Source organism: Stegodyphus dumicola, chromosome 3 (genome assembly GCF_044657685.1).
Source record: "Stegodyphus dumicola isolate Sdum_Otavi_A_Nest chromosome 3, ASM4465768v1".
NCBI lineage: Eukaryota > Metazoa > Arthropoda > Arachnida > Araneae > Eresidae > Stegodyphus > Stegodyphus dumicola.
The window spans coordinates 234,038,300-234,057,299 of record NC_140770.1 but is presented as its reverse complement, the minus strand read 5'-3'; the positions used below and the strand labels follow the sequence as shown (position 1 = coordinate 234,057,299).

The 19,000-nt window shown below is 30.3% G+C and overlaps 1 protein-coding gene across 1 annotated transcript in view; it reads left to right on the top strand.

Annotated features, from left to right (window-relative positions):
- The window catches only part of mRpL46 (mitochondrial ribosomal protein L46), a 57,539-nt gene extending 38,936 nt beyond the window's left edge, over positions 1-18,603 (top strand). Inside the window, exons 3-6 of the mRNA XM_085813915.1 lie at positions 7,839-7,969; positions 13,656-13,798; positions 17,729-17,863; positions 18,297-18,603. Of these exons, the coding sequence (XP_085670041.1) occupies positions 7,839-7,969; positions 13,656-13,798; positions 17,729-17,863; positions 18,297-18,548 (661 nt within the window). The 3' untranslated portion in view covers positions 18,549-18,603. The remainder of the gene's footprint in view (positions 1-7,838; positions 7,970-13,655; positions 13,799-17,728; positions 17,864-18,296) is intronic.
- The last annotated feature ends 397 nt before the right edge of the window (positions 18,604-19,000 follow it).

The following is a 19,000-nucleotide window of genomic DNA, read 5'->3' as shown; positions in this document are numbered from 1 at the left end:
CGTGTGCGCGTGCGCAAAATCGTTTAGGAATGCACGTTTAATGTATAACGGATGGTATAAGCTAAGCTAAAATTATCTAATTCAGTTAATCTTGCAGATTGCGTTGTTCTTTAATCTTCGAATTGGATTCGGCTTATTATTTTTTGCAGAATGTTAGAGCAATTTTATAAAAGTAAGCTTGAACTTTCGATTATGTCAAATAGAATTTCTGATATATATTTACTAATATGTAAAGGATCTACAAAGCGAAAGTATGTTTCAAAATCTATTAAACAAAAAGTGGAATTGCTGCAAAAAATGGATAAAGGCATATCCTTTGCTTATCTAAACTTTAATGTTTGTTTATCTAAACTTTGTTTATCTTTAACACCCGGGTGCGCAATGAATTGGAAGTTGATCTGTCAGTACTATCCTTATCTTCAGGGCAGATGTTTTTATTTTATTTGGCTTATAATTTGTTACTAAATGTAGTATTTCATCTCTATGTACTCCGTCTTTGATATGATTTAAATCAAATTTCTCGTCATTATAATTCAGTTCCGATAGCAAAGAAAGTGACAGAGGTTATTAAAAATGAAAAAATTTCGATTGACAAATTAGTCGGCATTCTCGACACAGCAATTATAGGACTTGAACAGCGGAACTTTGTAACTGAACAAGAAATTATGTCTGTTTATAGAATTAAAGAGAATGTATTATCACATAAAAAACGAAGCAACTTAAACAACTTACATTGAAAGAAATGTTTAATAAAGTAAACAAATAAATATTAAGCTTTTTTTTTTTTTTTTTTTTTTTTTTTTTTTTGTAAATTTTAATACCCTTTAGATCAGAATTGTTCTTTATTTCATAAATTACGTTTTGATATTTTTAATTTTATAATTTCTGCATGCCATCTTACCAGATGATTTAAACTGATGATCTATAATCCGGAAAAATCGATAATCTGGAATCGCTGAAGTCCCGACGAATTCGGATTAACGACTTTTGACTGTATATATTAATTAAAAATGGTTGAAATGAAAAGGTAGGACAATAAGGGACAGGACTATTGAAAATGTTTTCCGAACATTTGTTCCATTGTGATTTTAATATTTCCAGTTTAATTTTCTGAAATTTTTTTGTAGGTTTACTTTATGGTTATTTCTAAGGTATCACAAACTATAATAATCATATGAGATATGTTGATTAATTTGACCACTTAAAAAAGTCTATATCAGACTGAGAAAGAAAGCGTCAAATGGTGGCGCAGAATATTTTTCATTTTCTTGATATTTGTGTAGTTAATTCATTCATATCGTGTAAACAGTTACCCGCAGAGTGAGAACATTTAAAATCTCTGAAATTGTTTAAAATGTATATAGCTGGAAATTTACTGAATATGAGTTCTACAAAGAGAAAAAAAATACCAGAGTCCTGTACATGTAAAGTAATAGTAAAATTAATATAAGTTAATTTTACTAAGACTTGGGTCATCAAATGAATTTTCAATATAATGTAATTTTTAAACAATGAAAATTTTAAGAAGAATGTTGTTCCTGAATATTTGTCTTGCTATTTATCATAACTGTGAAAGGAAAATTTTGTACTGATGTCTGAATTGAATTTTTCATTATTTTTCTTCTTTTTGTTTGTTTAAAGGATCTTTGCTGTACAATATTTTTATTAGCTGGTATGTTTACAGTTGGAGGTTCAAAGTGTGGTATCCTCGTATTTATTGCAGATTTATAAATTTTCTCCATTTTAGTTACTTTATTAGGTGTTGTTATTGAGTTTAGTAAGCTTGTAAATTTATTCAGCAGTGCTATTTTTCTTTCTGCTAATGTCAAAGTTTGTGATGTACTTTGCATTAATTCATTTACTATTATATCATTTGTGTCGTCTATTATCAATGAAGGATCATTACAGAAATCATGAACTGTATCTGCTGGACTGTTTTACTGCATCTGCCATAAATAGTAAATATGCTTACACATATTCCACTTAATTGAAGAATCTATACATGTGCACATATATGTGTGTATGCATACATTACATTCAGTACACTTCAATTCACAGTTACACTCACCGATCACTTTTTGTATGGTATGCAAATCTAAATTGTTTTCTGATGAAATAATCCAGTCACTTTCATTTTGTATAATTTGTGATGAAAGTGTTAAGCTGGTTTTATGTCTGTTTCTCAAGTCTCTAATTTTACTTGTCAATTTTCCTTTATTTGATGTAATGATTCTATCAAACATTTTATCCCTAATAAATCTCATAATTGCATGCACAGCCTTATCAAGTCTTTTAACATTTTTTCCATGTAAATATATGTACGTTTGATGCATTCTTTCAATATGCATATTTGTATTTAATCCGCAATGAACTCTGTGACAATAAGCCCAAGTAGTTGCATCTTTTAAATAATGTGTCAAAAAATAATTAGCAAAATCAAGTGTATTCGGGTCATTTTTCAAGTAATTTAACACAGCTTCTGCTGCAGTATTAAAACTCTGTATATCACATTCTTGTAAAAATGTATGGAGAACTTGATACACTTGGGCTTGTTTTTCTGTACCACTGATTTTTTTAAAAATTTCTTCGCCATGTATGGTCAACATGCCATGCACAAAACAGGCGTTTTTCACGTGTGCCCATCTCTGAAACTCATGCATTAAAAAAAGAATCAGCCATATCTGACATGAAAACTTTTGGTTGTAATGTGCCAATCCTTTGCTTGATTATTGAGAAGAATATAGACAAAACTCGTTGGTCACTTTGATTCGAAATTAAAAATGCACAAGGAAATCCTCCTCTTAAATTGTCGATAGTTAATAAAGTTATAAGCTCAAAGCCATATGCATTCATGCCATGAGTGCCATCTGTACATACAGTTAGTCAATAAAGTCTGCGTACATCAAGAAAAGTAATGTCAAATCCAAATTTTAAGGTGCGAAAAGGGTAGTTTCTTAAAGTTTTATTTTTTAAATATTTAGTTTCAATAAGGAAATGATTTAACTGTAATATTTTCATATCTAATAATTTATGCACATTAATTTTAAAAGATAAGTGGCCAGAAATCAAAGCCAATAAAGTTTGCATACAACGTGAAGGAGGCGGGGTATTTCTTATCTAACTTTTAAACTTCAAACTGGAGAATGCAAAGAAGGTTACACTTTCAAGGTCATTGACTTCCGAAGCAAATTTCACATTGATTGGAAGTTGTTATTTCTATTTTCTTTGACAAAAATGACAACCAATAAAGAAATTCCTTTAGTTACGAGACAACTAATTATCAAATTGAGAGATGGAGGTAAAACTCTTCGTTATATGGTAAAACCATTGGAAAACCATTTTCTAGTGTGCAAAGAGTTATTCAAAACTATCTTGACACTGGTAGTCTACCTGTAAAAACCAAGATGTGGGAGACCGAAGAAGCTAACGCAGAGAGAAGAAAGAAATATTCTTTTACGAAGTAAACAAAATCCTAAACTTTCTGCTGGAAGCATTGCAAAAGACATTTTTTTACTAGCAACAAGAAAATTTCTCCTGAAACTGTACGAAAAGTGCTGTGAAAGGCCGATTATCATGGATGCAAACCTAGGTCTAAGCCATACATTTTCGAGACAAATAGAAAGAAAAGAATTGCTTTTGCCAAAACATATTTAAACTCTTTGCAGGACTTCTGGAACAATGTAATTTGGTCAGATGAAAGTAAATTTACAATATTTAAAGTTAATGGCCACCCTATTGTATGGAGAAAACCAGGAACAAAACTGAATCTGAGAAATTTAAATCCAACTGTCAAACATGGAGCTGACGGTGTGATGGTATGGGGGTGTATGTCGTCAAAAGGAGTTGGAAATTTTCACATTATTGATAAAGTCATGGATAAGTATGTTTATCTGGATATTCTGAAGAAAAATCTACGAGACAGTGCCCCCGAAATTTAAACCTTTCTAATACCTTTATTTTCCAACAAAGCAACGACACAAAACATACAGCTAAAATTGTGAAGGAATATCTCCTCTATCACACTCCAAGACCATTGCGTACTCCTCCACAGTCACCAGACCTCAATCCAATCGAACATTTGTGGGCAAAATTGGAAAAACGAATTCAAAAACACAATATTACGTCGCGAAATGAGCTAATTAGTAAATTGCAGGAAGAATGGGCGAAATTTACTTCGAATGACACTGAAAAACTAGTTCAGTCAATGCCCAGACTTCTGCAAGCTGTTTTGAAGAATAAAGGATATCCTACAAAAAGTTGAAGTAATGTAAAAAACTTGTATTTTGCTTTTTTTTTAAAGTGTACGTAGACTTATTGGATGGAATTTCTGAGTTTTTTTGACAAAATATATTTTTGAAAAAATGTAAAAAGTATTACACTGATATTATTTACTTTTTATTTAAGCTTACAATTTTAGCTAATAGAAGAAAATAATGCAATGATTAAAATACATTTTCTATGCTTTAAGTGTTTTTTTTTTTTTTTTTTTTTTAATAATTTAGTCTGTACACAGATTTTTGTGGCTAACTGTATGCAATCTGAACTAAATTTTTTTAGCATTTCACTTTGTGATTATTGTCATCATATTTGTCATTATGATGAGAATAAAATCTTCATTGTTAAGGAATGTATGTGTTGGGGATACTACACCCTGTGCCTTATAATATAACATGCATGAATTCTGTGAACTAAGCATTTCATTCACCCACATGTCAACACTCACATAGTCATTACTATGCTTCACTGCACTGGAAGCTAAATCAAAACTTCGTTCAATGTTTTGCAGATCTTTTTTTGTTATTAGATGCAATCGTTCGAGGCCAGAATCAGATATGGAATCGCTAATTGCATCAAATGGTACTTTAGCTGCTATTTTTGATGCAATAAAGGTTCTATCCTTACTTGAAAGGAAAAGATGACCCATATCATTTTCATGACCTACATGTGTTCCCTGGAAATATGCACAGTATTCCTCTTGTTTTGATTTGACCAATTTTATTTTTGCAGGACAATAAGCATTAATTTTTTACTGGCCAGTAGCTTTATGTGTCGTTTTCCAGAACTCTGTGAATGAAAATGCCTGAACGGTGACATCTAAAATATGTAACTGTACCAGTGGCATTTGGTTTTCAAATGCATGTATTATAAATTTCGACTTTGCTTTATTTTCTAAATCATCTTTCCATTCAAGAAAACTTTCATAGGATTCAAATTTTAATTCTGATGTTTCAAGTTTTACATCATGAACTTGTAAAAAGTGTTCATTTATCAACTCATTTTCAAAATTTCCCTTACACAAAGGACATTTATACTGTCTCTTAGTTGAAATGTGATCACCATTACAACTAGTCACATATTTTGAGTTTGGATGTTTCACATACTTTTAAATTTAGAGACTGCAATATGTGTTCATCTGTTGGATGGCATTTTATCCAACAGATCATATCCGTAGAAATATTCGAATTAGTTTGATTTTTTCATCAGATTGAACACTTGCCTCTGAATAGGGCCCTTTATTAAAGTGATCATTTGGTCCTGAAAAGGACCGTTTAGTTTTAAAGTGATGAGACATGTTTGATCAAATTAGCTTGTAATCACTCAACTATGAAAATTGAAATACCAGGATTTCGTTCACTAGCTATTCTATCATTTGAGATCCCTCTCCCCACAACCGGAAATCACATACTGCGAGCCGAAAGGGTGTGGAACTCTGGGATAGATGAGAATCCAATATCTAGGCTCTTGTTTCGTTAACACGCTGAGCCCGGCGTCCGTCCTGGGAACCGGCACTGAAATTTTCGTTTGGCTGGCGTCGGACTGCGGAACCAACAGTATTAAAGTTAAAAAATAAGTATAGTCTCAATGAAATGCGATTTAATGTAGTTTTAATGAAATTTATTGAAACATTCTAAATAAAAATATGGCTTAGCTTTACACATATTACAATACAAAACAACTATTTTGGTAGCATTTTTGGCTATCTTGCATCCAAATAGTTTTGAATTGTCATTATAACATTTCGAACAATACTTTTGGTCTATATGTGCGTCTCCTTCCTTTTTTGTATAATTTGTGAATAATTTAAGTCGGCAAGTAATATTGCACCACTTGATCGCAATATTGCCACCAGTTGAACAGAAAGGACAGCAAATTCGGCGCCGCGCTCAACGTGTTAAACCTTTACCATGGTTACAAGGTAAAACACAAAAATATAAAAATTCATGTGAAACTTATTCTTTGCCTCTAGTGAGACTTAATGCAAAACAACTTATCACCGCTAATGCTTTAGTGGCTTAATAGAACCTTAAAGTATGTTAACTGAGTTACAACCCCTGGAACTCTACACGAAGCTATGACACTACCAGCGTCAGACAGAGGTCAGCTAACTTAGCTAACTTTCAAAACTTGCTAACTGTGCCTACATCAGGCCTTTCAGGTTTGTTCTGATCAGCAAGTTTCTCTATAGGCAAGCAGGAGTGGTGACAACAGCCAGTCTTTTATTATGAATCATGCTGATTATGATTTTAATGCTCATTTTAACCTATGCTGCTTGACATAAAATCTACTTACTATTTACTGAACCTCTAGACTGAGCAAGTATGTGACAAAATGAGACATTAAAAAAAAGAAAAAGCTAACTATTAGTAAAATGTAACTAAAATGTCACTTATCTTTTTTTAAATATGTACAGTTATTATGAGTGTAAAATATTTAATGCTACTCAATAAATTTCTTAAAATTAATTTTATTCTCAAACATATTAATAATTATGTTAATTAAGTTATGTTTAATAATAATGCATCCTACTCACGTTCAGGCATATAGTATTTTTTATTGAATTTATTCAGTTCCCATTTGCTCATAAGTCCTTAATTTTTTTCATTAATGGTCCTTAAAAGCCCTTAAAGGTACTTAATTTCCTTGTGCAGAAATGTGTATGAACCCTGAGATACATACATACATTCATACATTTCTGAATCCAGTCCCGATAATAAAACAGTGCATAATTTTCCCTTGAAAAACCTCTAGTACCTTGCATTTCTCAAAATTAAGTTGCATATGAGGACCAGATGCAGTTACAGTAATTATATAGGGATCAAATACAGTGTCAGTTACAGTTATACCAAATTGGGAGACAAAAATAAGTTGCCCATACCATCACCAACTTGGCGGTTTGTGATGGTTCGGGCAACCCGAGCCATCACCAACCAGTTATCTCAATGTTAAATAGACTTGCACTGTAATCTTATTTTTCTGGCAGAGTGCTTTTCTTGAAGCCATTCATATTACATTATATAAAATTCATAACAATTTATTTTTCCTCATTTGTAAAAGTATATTTGGAACTGTAGGTATACATTTTCATTGCGTAAGAGGAAAATTATTCATTATAACTTTTAATAAAATATTATTCATAATACTTTTATACACATGATTTTATTTTTAATTGCGTGCTGTCAAAACTAGTTCACCTAATTTTATCCATTATTTGAAAGGTTATTTAAATTAACTCAGGAAAGTTTTTAGTATAAATTGAGTTTTTTTATTAAACAATCATTTAAAACCATATTAATTTTCAAATAAGTATTAGTGCTCAATGTTTATAATTGTGAGAAGGTGTTTTTCCCCCCTCTATGACTTGCTGGGTTACTTAGTTTGGCTATGTAATATTTTGTATTGTTGGCTTTCTTAAATCTTAAAATTTTGTAGATCAATTAATGATTTTATTATGAAAAAAAAAGTTGAATTCATTTTGGTATAGTTTTACTTGATCTTATTTACTTCTATTGCTTTTTATTATTTGGCAAATAACTCATTGTTATTTTTTGTATTATCAGAAAAATAGCTGAGAAGATAAAATCTGGTGATATAGAAGAAGTGGATAAAATGTTAAAACAAACTGCCCAAGATTTTGAGGATGCCTGTTTAGAAGAATTTAATAAATATAAACCAAGCCCAAGAATAACAGGTGTATTTTATGGCTAAAATATGTTTGTTGTAGTGAAAATTGGGTCTAAAGTATTTAATAAAAATTGTACTTACAGTCCGTATTGATATGCAGAATTTTATAGGAATGTTTGATTGTTTACTAAATGCAAAAGCAAAATTCTCATCCATCCAGAAAGTTCATATATGCCAGAATACTATTTGTATAAAATAAATGTTCTGAAATTACTATTTGCCTTTATTTTTAATTATTCATTCTAGATATAATTTCATTAGCTTGCTTTAATAATTTATTTATTCGAATATGTAATTTTCTAATTTCGAAGACAGATGCGGTTAAATGTGAAATAATATTTATGAACTTTTTTAAATGAAAATTGGTAAAAAGTGTAGGCATGTAAAGATATTCCTATTACATTAGCCATCCAGCAACTCCCTGTATGTTCAGAATGTGTACCTTACCTGTATCTACCAGCTGCTTCCCTCCCATATGTGCACACCAGCAGCCAAGTGGTAACATCACTGAACACTGGCAATTTGTACCTGGATTCAATTCCAGGTGAACAGGCTGTCTGTATGAGTGTTTTCATGTTTCCCCCCCATGTGTAATGTGTATATGGGCTAATTACCCGTATGAGGTCCTCCATGAAAGCATCCCTTCCCTTCGCTTACTTTGCCATAATCAACTAAACCTAAACCCTCCTATATGTATCTACTCACTATTAATCACTTAATAAAATATCTCTCTCACTCAGCCAGCTCGGTCATGCCATAAGCAAAATGATAGGAACAGTATAAAGTGGAATAACTGAACAAGTCTTTTACTTTGTTTTCTAAATATAGCGTTGAATTAGTGATCATAAATTTTTATGAATATGGATTGCCAGAATAATGAAATAATTAATAAAATAAATGATTCTGCACAAGAGGTTTTATAGTTTGCACATATAATTTATGTGTAAATATTGTAAACAAATCATCCAGCAGTTGCAAGTTTTTTTTTTTTTTTTTTTTTTTTTTTTATAAGTGTACCCATTTTAGAATAGCAAGATGAGTACACTTTAAAAACAAAATAGGCTACATTTGTGAGTAGTTTTCAGAATGGAAAAAGAAGAATCTGCTGAAGATATAGTGAAAATGTATGATAAAGTCATTCCCCTGCTGCATAAATTAGATCAGGGTTTCCACGCTACCTGGAAAACTAGAAGAAGTCAGGGAATTTGAAAATAGTCTGGGAATTTAAGTATTTTAGTCAAAATCTGGAAATGTCAGGGAATTTTATGTGGTGATCCACGCAAAAAAGCGAGTTTTGCACCAACAGTAGAAGTGATCACTTTCTTTGGGAATTATGTATCGCGTGAGCGTCATTCGGGCAGCTTGTGTAGAGCCAATTTTAGCAGCACCAATCAGATCGTCTTTTTAGAAAGGCAAAGTAAGTTTCCAGCATCTTTGGTTTCCAGTAACCTCGAGAATTGAGACTCACATGCGCATGTGCAGTTAATGTTGAATTGAAGAAAATATCTTCCCATTCTCATATAAAACAAAATTGATTTAATCCTAGTACGAAAGTACCATGGAGGTTAGAATAGCCTCTATGTACTACAGTCAAAAGTCGTTAATCCGGACTCGTCGGGACTTCGGCGATTCCGGATTATAGATCATCAGTTTAAATCTGGTAAAATGGCATGCAGAAATTATAAAAGTAAAAATATGAAACCGTAATTTACGAAATAAAGAACAATTATGATCTAAAGGGTATCAAAATTTACAAAAAAAAGCTTAATATTTATTTGTTTACTTTATTAAACATTTCTTTCAATGTAAGTTGTTTCAGTTGCTTTGTTTTTTATGTGATAATACATTCTCTTTAATTCTATAAACAGACATAATTTCTTGTTCAGTTACGAAGTTCCGCTGTTCAAGTCCTATAATTGCTGTGTCGAGAATAACGACTAATTTGTCAATCGAAATTTTTTCGTTTTCAATAACCTATGTCACTTTCTTCGCTATCGGAAGCGAATTATAATGACGAGGCATTTGATTTAAATCATATCAAAGACGGAGTACATCGAGATGAAATACTACATTGAGTAAGCAATTATAAGCCAAATAAAATAAAAACATCTGCTCTTAAAATAAGGATAGTGCTGACAAATCAACTTCCAATTCATTGCACGCCGCTGCGGCGTTAAAGATAAACAAAGTTTAGATAAATGGATAAAGAATATGCCTTTATCCATTTTTTGCAGCAATTCCATTTTTTGTTTAATGGACTCCGAAAGATACTTTCGCTTTGTATATCCTTTACATATTAGTAAATATATATCGGAAATTCTATTTGACATAATCGAAAGTTCAAGCTTACTTTTATAAAATTGCTCTAACAGTCTGCAAAAAATAATAATCCGGATCCAACTCGAACATTAAGGAACAACACAATCTGCAACATTAACTGAAATAGATAATTAGATAATTTTAACTTAGCTTATCCCGTCCGTTATACATTAAACGCGCATTCGTAAACGTATTTTGCGCACACGCAAATTCGCAGCGGTAAAGGTCAACGCGACGCATGCGCAGAAAGTTTGTAGCTTTGAGGTCCGGATTATAGATCATTCTGGATTATGGGTGTCCAAATTAACGACTTTTGACTGTACTCCATTATAACCTCCATTTATGATACACATGGGATTTGGCGACATTATGATGGTTGGTGACAGTTTTCAAAATCATAGCGTGTACTAAGATTTTACCGCAAAATCTTTTTAACTCTCCCTTTTTTTTAATAAATGCCTTATTTGTCATTTTGCAGTAAAATAAATAAAAATAATCAGTCATCTAGGCTAGCTATTTAATATAACTATATTTGCCAAAATTTCATTGATTATTGTAATTTGGTTTTTAAGTAATTAACTTCATTTTAATGGTTTTCATATCATTTAATATTGTTTCTTCCCTCTAAATTTATTTGTTATCAGTTAATATTACTTTCAAATTTCATACAGTTTTCTCTGGCATAATCCTAAAACTATAATTCTAGCAGTATGATGACATACTATTACGAGATTTAATGCACATACTTTTTGCTTACCCATGCTGCTAAATAAATATATAAATACCTGAATTTATTTTAAAATATCATTAAATAGATTTCTCTTTTCGTTTAGCTGCAAAATGTGTGAAATTTTTTTTTTTTTTTTTTTAATCTAGGCAGATTATAATCTCAGTCTTCAGTGGAGAAAACAACTCCTATTATAGTTATAATAGTAATGCTTTGGGGATTATACATATAATTACATATTTTCGTGCATTAAGCTGCTGAAAAATTATCAGTAAAGACAAATTAAGAAATTTAAAGCTAATTTTTCACAAAGACCAAAAATTGAAATTCATAATTTATTAATTTTAAGTAATCCTATAAATGCAAAAAAGAATTTAAAAAATGGTAACACTAAAACTTTTCAAACAAGCAATACCCCACTTCAAAAAATTAAAGAAATTTAAAGAAAAATGAACATAATAGAAGAATAATTTAATCAACTTCAATGCCACTTCTTCAGGAGGAGGAACACTGAAATCAATTGAAATCTGTCTTCCACAAAAGTCCTTCCTTTTCTGTAACCAGAATTAGCCGATGAACCATTTCAGTGTATTTTAATTATAATAGTTCACCTGAAAATTCTGGCCACTATGCAAAGCAAGGGGGAAAAAACAAAGTAAATTCTAATTAGAATCTTATACTTAAAATTAAGGGAATTCTCGTTAAAGAATGAAAATGTAAGTGAAATAATAAAATACTTCAGTAAAAAATTCAAAACAAATTTTCACTAAAGTTTTATCATAACGTTATTTTTATCATATCATTAAATTTTCACTAAAGTTTTATCATTTCACTTAAGTTTTAAATTCTTTGGATTATATGCTATTTGTTTAAAGGTAAAATTTTGATTTGAATTTTTCACTGAAGTGTTTTATTATTTCACTTACATTTTCACTTTAACTAGAACTCTCTTTATTAAGTACAAGATTCTAATTAGAATTATTTTGTTTTCCTTGCTTTGGGGAGGGGCCAGAATTTTCGGGTGAACTATCATAATTAAAATACATTAAAATGGTTCATCGGTTAATTCTGGATACAGAAAAGCAAGGATTTTGTGGAAGAGAGATGTCAATTGATTTCAGCGTTCCTCTTCCTGACCAAGTGGCATTGAAGTTGATTGAATTCCTCTTCTATTATGTTCATTTTACTTTAAATTACTTTAATTTTTTTAAATTGGGGTATTGTTTGTTTGAAAAGTTTTGGTTTTAATATGCGCGAGAATATCAATAAAATTCCAAGTTCCATACTGAAGGACCCCATTCCAGATAAATTCCTGAGGTATTTACAGGATTCCTTGCCAGCGTGGTTTGATTTACATTGGTCAAACTAAGAGAACATTAAAATTTTGTGTTAAGGAACATGAGGCATATGTTAGAAGAAAGAAAATACAGAAGTCTTCTATTACCCAGCATTGTTGGTCTGAAAATCACACTTTCAATTTTTCTGCAGGCAAAATTATCAAAAAACATTTTCCAATGATGAATTAGATTTTCTAGAGGCATTTCACATTCAAAAAAATCTTTCTGTTCTAGTTAGCGACCCTGATTCCAATCCATCTTTGCCTTCAGCCTTTAAGGAAATTACATTTAATTCTCATTTCATCAACAGATGGCCAGTAGTTTAACTCCTGTCCAGTCTTTCTTATCTTACCGTACCTATCATTATAGCTTATCTTGTTCATTTGCGCTTTTGCAGCTAAGGATGATGGTTTGGTAAAACCATCAAAACCTGTGAAAATTCTTTAAACCATAACGTTGATTTTGACTTCTAAATTAATAAGATTGATGATTATTACAATCAACCTGTTGATTACAGATGTGCTGTGATGTAGTAAATTTAAATAAGATTTGTTAATTATAGTCAAGGACATCAGTTTTGTGACAGTGATCTAATCTGAAGGTTATTTATATGGGGTAAAATAAATTTAAATAAGTAAGTAAAAGTTGACACATACTAGTGTCTATCAAGGCTGTTGTTGATCAGTCACTTACATGTGAAGGGCCTCTAAAAGGAAATCTGATGACACTACTTATCATCAAGGCTGTTGGTCATTGATGACATACAGATTGATAGTTAACACCCATGCCTGTAATTGAGAGGACACCAGTGTTGGGCAGTTTGGTAAAATTAAGATAGATTTTAAGTTAAAGTGAAAATTAAGCATGCCAGTGCCCATCATCAAGGCTTGGTCCATTTAGTGTACTTAAAATATTCATTTTTATCCACAGGTTAGTTACTACTGACCACAAATTATCAGTGGTCAACCTATAACTGCTATGGGGCAGTGCATTAAATGTACGTAAAATATTAAAATTAAAGGCAAAAGTATTGTTGACCATAATCAAAAAAGAACTTTGAAGAATATCAAAGTTCTAATGCACTGTGTATGAACAAGCTGTATATTATAACTTTTAAAATTTTAACTAGTTATAATGAAATTCAGATATATTAAATATTATTGATTTTTTCAACTTTGTTATATCTGGGTACAGTTATATATTTATATAATTGTATAATTTAAAAAATTCTTATTGAAACAAAAGTCTGATTCAGGAAACTTTTTTTTATTTTCAACTTCGCTTGCTAAACTAATCATAAATTTTTACAGATGCTGATCTAAATAATGACCAAAAATCTATTAAAAGAAAATTGGATTCCTCTTTACTCCTGATTGTAAAGCAAAAATTGGGCAATGACTATCGATGGATTCTACCACAAGCCATACATCAAGATGGAGAAACACTTCGACAGGTAGGAAAAACTAATTTTACCCAGTGTTTTTCTCTTCTTGTATCATTAATTAATCCTTGTCTGTTGATTTTTAAGCCTAAAAATATGTTTTAATGATTTGATATTTTATATGTGATGCATCTAAATTTCATAGTATTCATATAATTTATTTCTTAGCGGACAAGAAACAAGTTATTTTATAAAATAAATTTATATTTTAATTATTAAATTATTTATGCAAATTATCTTTCCAATGGAAATAGATTTGAAAAATTTATTTATTTAAAAAAACTTGCAGATATTAAAAATTTATAATTCAGTTGTATGTTTCAAATAATTATAAGGTTAAGTTTTAGTTTACGGATTATATGTGTTGAAATAATATATCGTTTTTTAAAAAAAACCTGTGCTTCCAACATATGATATGTATTTAAATTCAGAATAAAGTATTATAATCTGAATGATTTCAAGTCTTCAGTTTCACTACCTGTACGATGCAACTACAATTCGGTATGCACAACTTTCAGGGGCACAAAAATGTACATAAGATTGATATTAATTTATTATGTATAACAATATTAGGCAACAAGCAATTTATCAATATTTAATAACAGATGTATAGATTTCTTTAAACTCTGGGAAATAATGCATTTTGTCAGTTACAAGACTTGAAATTACATCAGTGTGATATGACCTGTTTTTAGTATTTTTCCAATATTTTTACTTTAAAGATAAAAGAAAATAGTATTATTTTTGGAGAAATTCTGCTGAAGGCAGAAAATACCTACCTTCTGAAATTTTAGGTAAATGAAAAATTTAACATCTTTAGAATTGTAGGGAACAACGAGAAATGATAAGTTAAATTGGTTCGAATAAAAACAAATTTCACAGTTGTGTTGTGTATATATCTTTCAATTGTTAGGCATATGTTCTCCGAGTCCTGCTGTAATATAAAAGAAGCTGCAAAAAATATCACTCTAATTTGTCACATCGCTCTTCCTCTGTTATGTTCATTTATGCTAAAAGTTGAATTATTATATCCCTAGAAGTAGTGGTTCAAAACAAGTTTTTATTATGCTGTTCTTAAAATTTATTTCTCCTTTTTTTATATGTATAGACTGCAGCAAAGGTTATTATGTAAGGTTTTATGTTAATTCATCCATGACCATATTAATTTATCTGTATTCTGAGTTTTACTTTTGTCGGCTCCCACAAGGATGCAAATAATTTAAAAATAGACCTCTTGAAATTAGAGGAGGAGCTTTTGGCAGCCACACAGACCTTCTTGGATACAACTGCCTGGATGTAGCTTGCATTCATATCATGAACCTAAATTTTTTAGCCTTACCCCTAAAAAAAGTCAGTTTAGAGTTTTACTGGTTAATATGCTGCACTATAGAAAGTATAAGTATGCAGAAGGGTTAGTAGCTGTAAAACAAGTGTCTGCCAGTAAAGCTTCAGTTTTTGTACTGGTTTATGTTCTTGGACTATAATGAGGACATACTGTTAAATTGAATTTTATTGATAGTGCATTTTTGGTAAAACTGCTTTACTCAAGCAAGAAATGAGCTGTTTCAGCTTTACAACAATGTCATATGTAGAAAAGAATGAAAATGTACTGCGATCCAATAACTATGACAATGTTAGAAGCTCTCGTGTAACATTTCATGAAAACTGGAAGTTTAACTCCATGCAAACCATGTCAGAGTACAGGTGAAAATTTTAGCAGCACAGTCAGTGAATGCTGTTAGGTGTACTCTTGCAGATATAAGGACAATGAGTCTGTAAGTTCGTCAATGTTATAGATCTTGCATATGTATCATAATTGTTTTTAAAATTCTTGCTGTTTTTATCAGAGTTTTCAAAATTAACTGTACCCAGTAATTTTAAGGATTTTGGACTTTAAATCCATTATTTCTGTTGTAAAGAGCTTTCATAATAACACTTTGCATTCCGTGCACAAAAATAATTGATGGTTTGAATTAATTTAATCCATTCCTTTATTATTGTAGATGTAACTGTAGTTAACATGAATATATGATATAATGCAAAATTCCAAAATGTGTTGTTCCTTCTATGGTTGTTCCTTCTTAATATTCAGATATGTTATCTTTAGTAGAAGTCCTCTCATTTAATATTTGCCTAAACATGTTATTATCAAAATGGTGTAGTAATATCTTATTATTCCCTGCATAATTTTATTGTCACACTGCATTATAACTTTTGTTTCTGAATATTTAGGAATGTTCATACAGAAGAAAAAGAAAGCAATGTATGCATCGTATTGATATAGGCTATATACTAAAAATTGTAGATTTACCAGTCAGAATTTTAAACTATTTTTCACAATGTATTAATAAACTGCTTTACCATCATTTTAGTCCTTGGTTCTGACAATGTGTAAGAATCATTTTCCTATTATTTACAGTGCAGTAAAAGTTCAACTGTCTGGAAAGCTTGGAAAATTCTGGATATATGAAAATTGTAGTTGGTTGAGCGTATAAGAAGTTCAATTCATGCTAGAAAATCCAAATGAGTAGGGGAGGGGATTTATGGTATAAAATTATAAAAATAGTCATTTTGTTACCAACTTGAATATCAAAAGCCTGTATACATTTAAGATTATGCAAGATTTTATTATCAAAAGCCTGTTATACATTTAAGATTATGCAAGATTTAAAAGGAAATGTATTTCAAACATAAAAGCCTGTAAACCTTAATTATATGAAAGTAAAGAATCTTATTTTATTATGAATTCTCATCAACTCTGAAAGATGGTGGAGATCCTGCCAAATTTGCGTTAGTCATTTTGGAAGGAGTCTGAAGGAACAGGTAACTCTTTATTCAGTTAATCAAGGGATATGGGGCGGGTTAGTGATATAACATATAAAAACATAATATTTCATTTTGCATTACCATTGTTTATGTGTTTTCAAATGAAGATGTATATTGTGCCCATTAACACATACTTTCCTTGATGGCATAGATCCTGTAGTTTTGGAAAAACTCCACTGCTTGCTGTTTTGTTGAAGGCAGATAAAAACTTCTAGTCATTTTTTCAAAATGTAAAGGAAAAGTATATAATCGACAGTTAGCTTATATTCTTCCTTACGTAAATTAAATGGGCTTATCAAGAATTACTTGGATTTGCATAAAACAATTGTGTAGATCTTATAACTCTGTTCTGATGTCGTGCTTATCCATTGCTAATGATAAATCACTCTGTTTGGCTTAGTTTTTGTTTGTTGAAAATAGTCAACTTTAAATATACTGGCAAGAATAATTCTTACAATACACAGATAGTGCAACCTGGGTTTGAATCTAGTGAACATGCTGTTTGCAAGAGTGTTTTCATGGTTTTTTTTCAATATGTAACATGGATGCGAGCCAGCTTTCTTTAGAAGGTCCTCCACAAAGGCATTCTTCCCCTTAGTCTGATAGCCCTCACAATGCTTTGCCATAATCAAATATACCAACCAAATACAAGTATGAATTCATAGAACAATAATGGTGACTAAAACGTTCGAAAGGGTCGTAATCAACATCTGAAAGACAACTGTGTAATTGTATTCACATGTGAGATAACATATTATAAGTGGAATTCAGAGTTCTAAGTTGTAATCCTATACATGATTTATGATGGCTTTAAAAGGCTGTCATTCACTTGAGCCTTTTTTAGGGGGGGGGGAGAAGGAAAATAAAAGTTTTTAAAAATTTTAAATATTTCTTTTATGTGTCAAACTTTTGCTGCACTTGTTTCTTACAAATGTATAAATGAATTTTGCAGTTTTTCATAAAATAGATAATCTTTAAGTGCTTTACTTTATTTGCATAAACCAAATAAAGAAGGTGTATATAATTTATTCTAAGTATGTGTGGAACTTTGTTAATTTCTTATAGGATTATTAAGATGATTAGTATTGATTCTTCATGTTGTTTTTCTTTCAAAAGACAGCTGAAAGGGCTTTGTTAGAAGTATGTTCTTCTAAACCAGAAAATATGCAATTTATGGGAAATTCTCCAGTTGGCTATTACAAGTATAAATACCCTAAAGTAGTTAGGGGAAATGGCATTTGTGGTGCTAAAGTAAGAATATTTTTCTCTTATTCAAATGCATGTTGAAAATTTTCTACATTGCATATAATTTTTATTTATGTTTTAATAAGCAAATTTGTTTACTTTCATATTTAATTCTGAAACTTTCCTTAAGGATAAAATTTAAACTGCATGTTTAAACATTATGCTATTTAAAATTCCAGAAATTAACTTAAAGTTGAAGCATAATGCAGTTTGAATTCTGATTGTACATACAAGTTTTCTAACCTCTACTGTATGTTATTTAAATCCTCTTCAAAAGTATTAAATGCTTAATACTCTTAAATAGAAAACTGTTCTATTTTTATTGTTATTCCTATTCAGTTTTGTTAGTATTTTTTATCTGAATAATCTTACCTATTTTTATTTACTTGTACAAATAAATAAATAAAAATAAAAACTTTTTTTTTTTTCCCCTTCTCAGGTTTTCTTTTTTAAAGCACAGTTTCTTGGAAGTATACGAAACTCAATAAAATTTAAGCAGACAGAAGAAATAAATGATCATCTATGGTTGACTCATTCAGAATTGATTGAATTTTTACAACCTGTATATTACAAAGCTGTACAGTCATTTATTTTTCCTGATACTCTTGATGTTGAATCTAGTAATACATTTGAACCTGTGATAGATCATACAGAATTTGTTTCTAGGTCATCTGCATTAAGTCAAGCATAAATTTAGTTGTGTAAATTAACCTTCTGTGTTAATAAAGTGTTTTATTATCTCATAATGCTTCTTTATAAAAATTAACTCTCCATATACATGAAAATGTGCTATGAAATAAAAGCAAAATTAACAAATCCACATTTTTAGTGAAAGTGGTTTCTTTAAATAGTTATCATGACAAACATTGCAAAGTTTTACAAATACTGTAAATTTTGATGTCCTCTTTCCCCCTTGAAATTTGAAAAAGACAATCCTACTTTTCTATGTTTCACCTTTTTATATAGAATTTAGGCCTAGCACCATTTTCACAACAACTGCTATTATCAGTGAAAATCATTTGGCTTCAAATTTTGATTTTTCCTTTTTAACAAGTCGTGTTTGTTTTTATGTACATATACATGCAGCAGATTTGCATATTTACAAGAGAAAACTTAAAACTATATAATAAATTCTTTATTAAT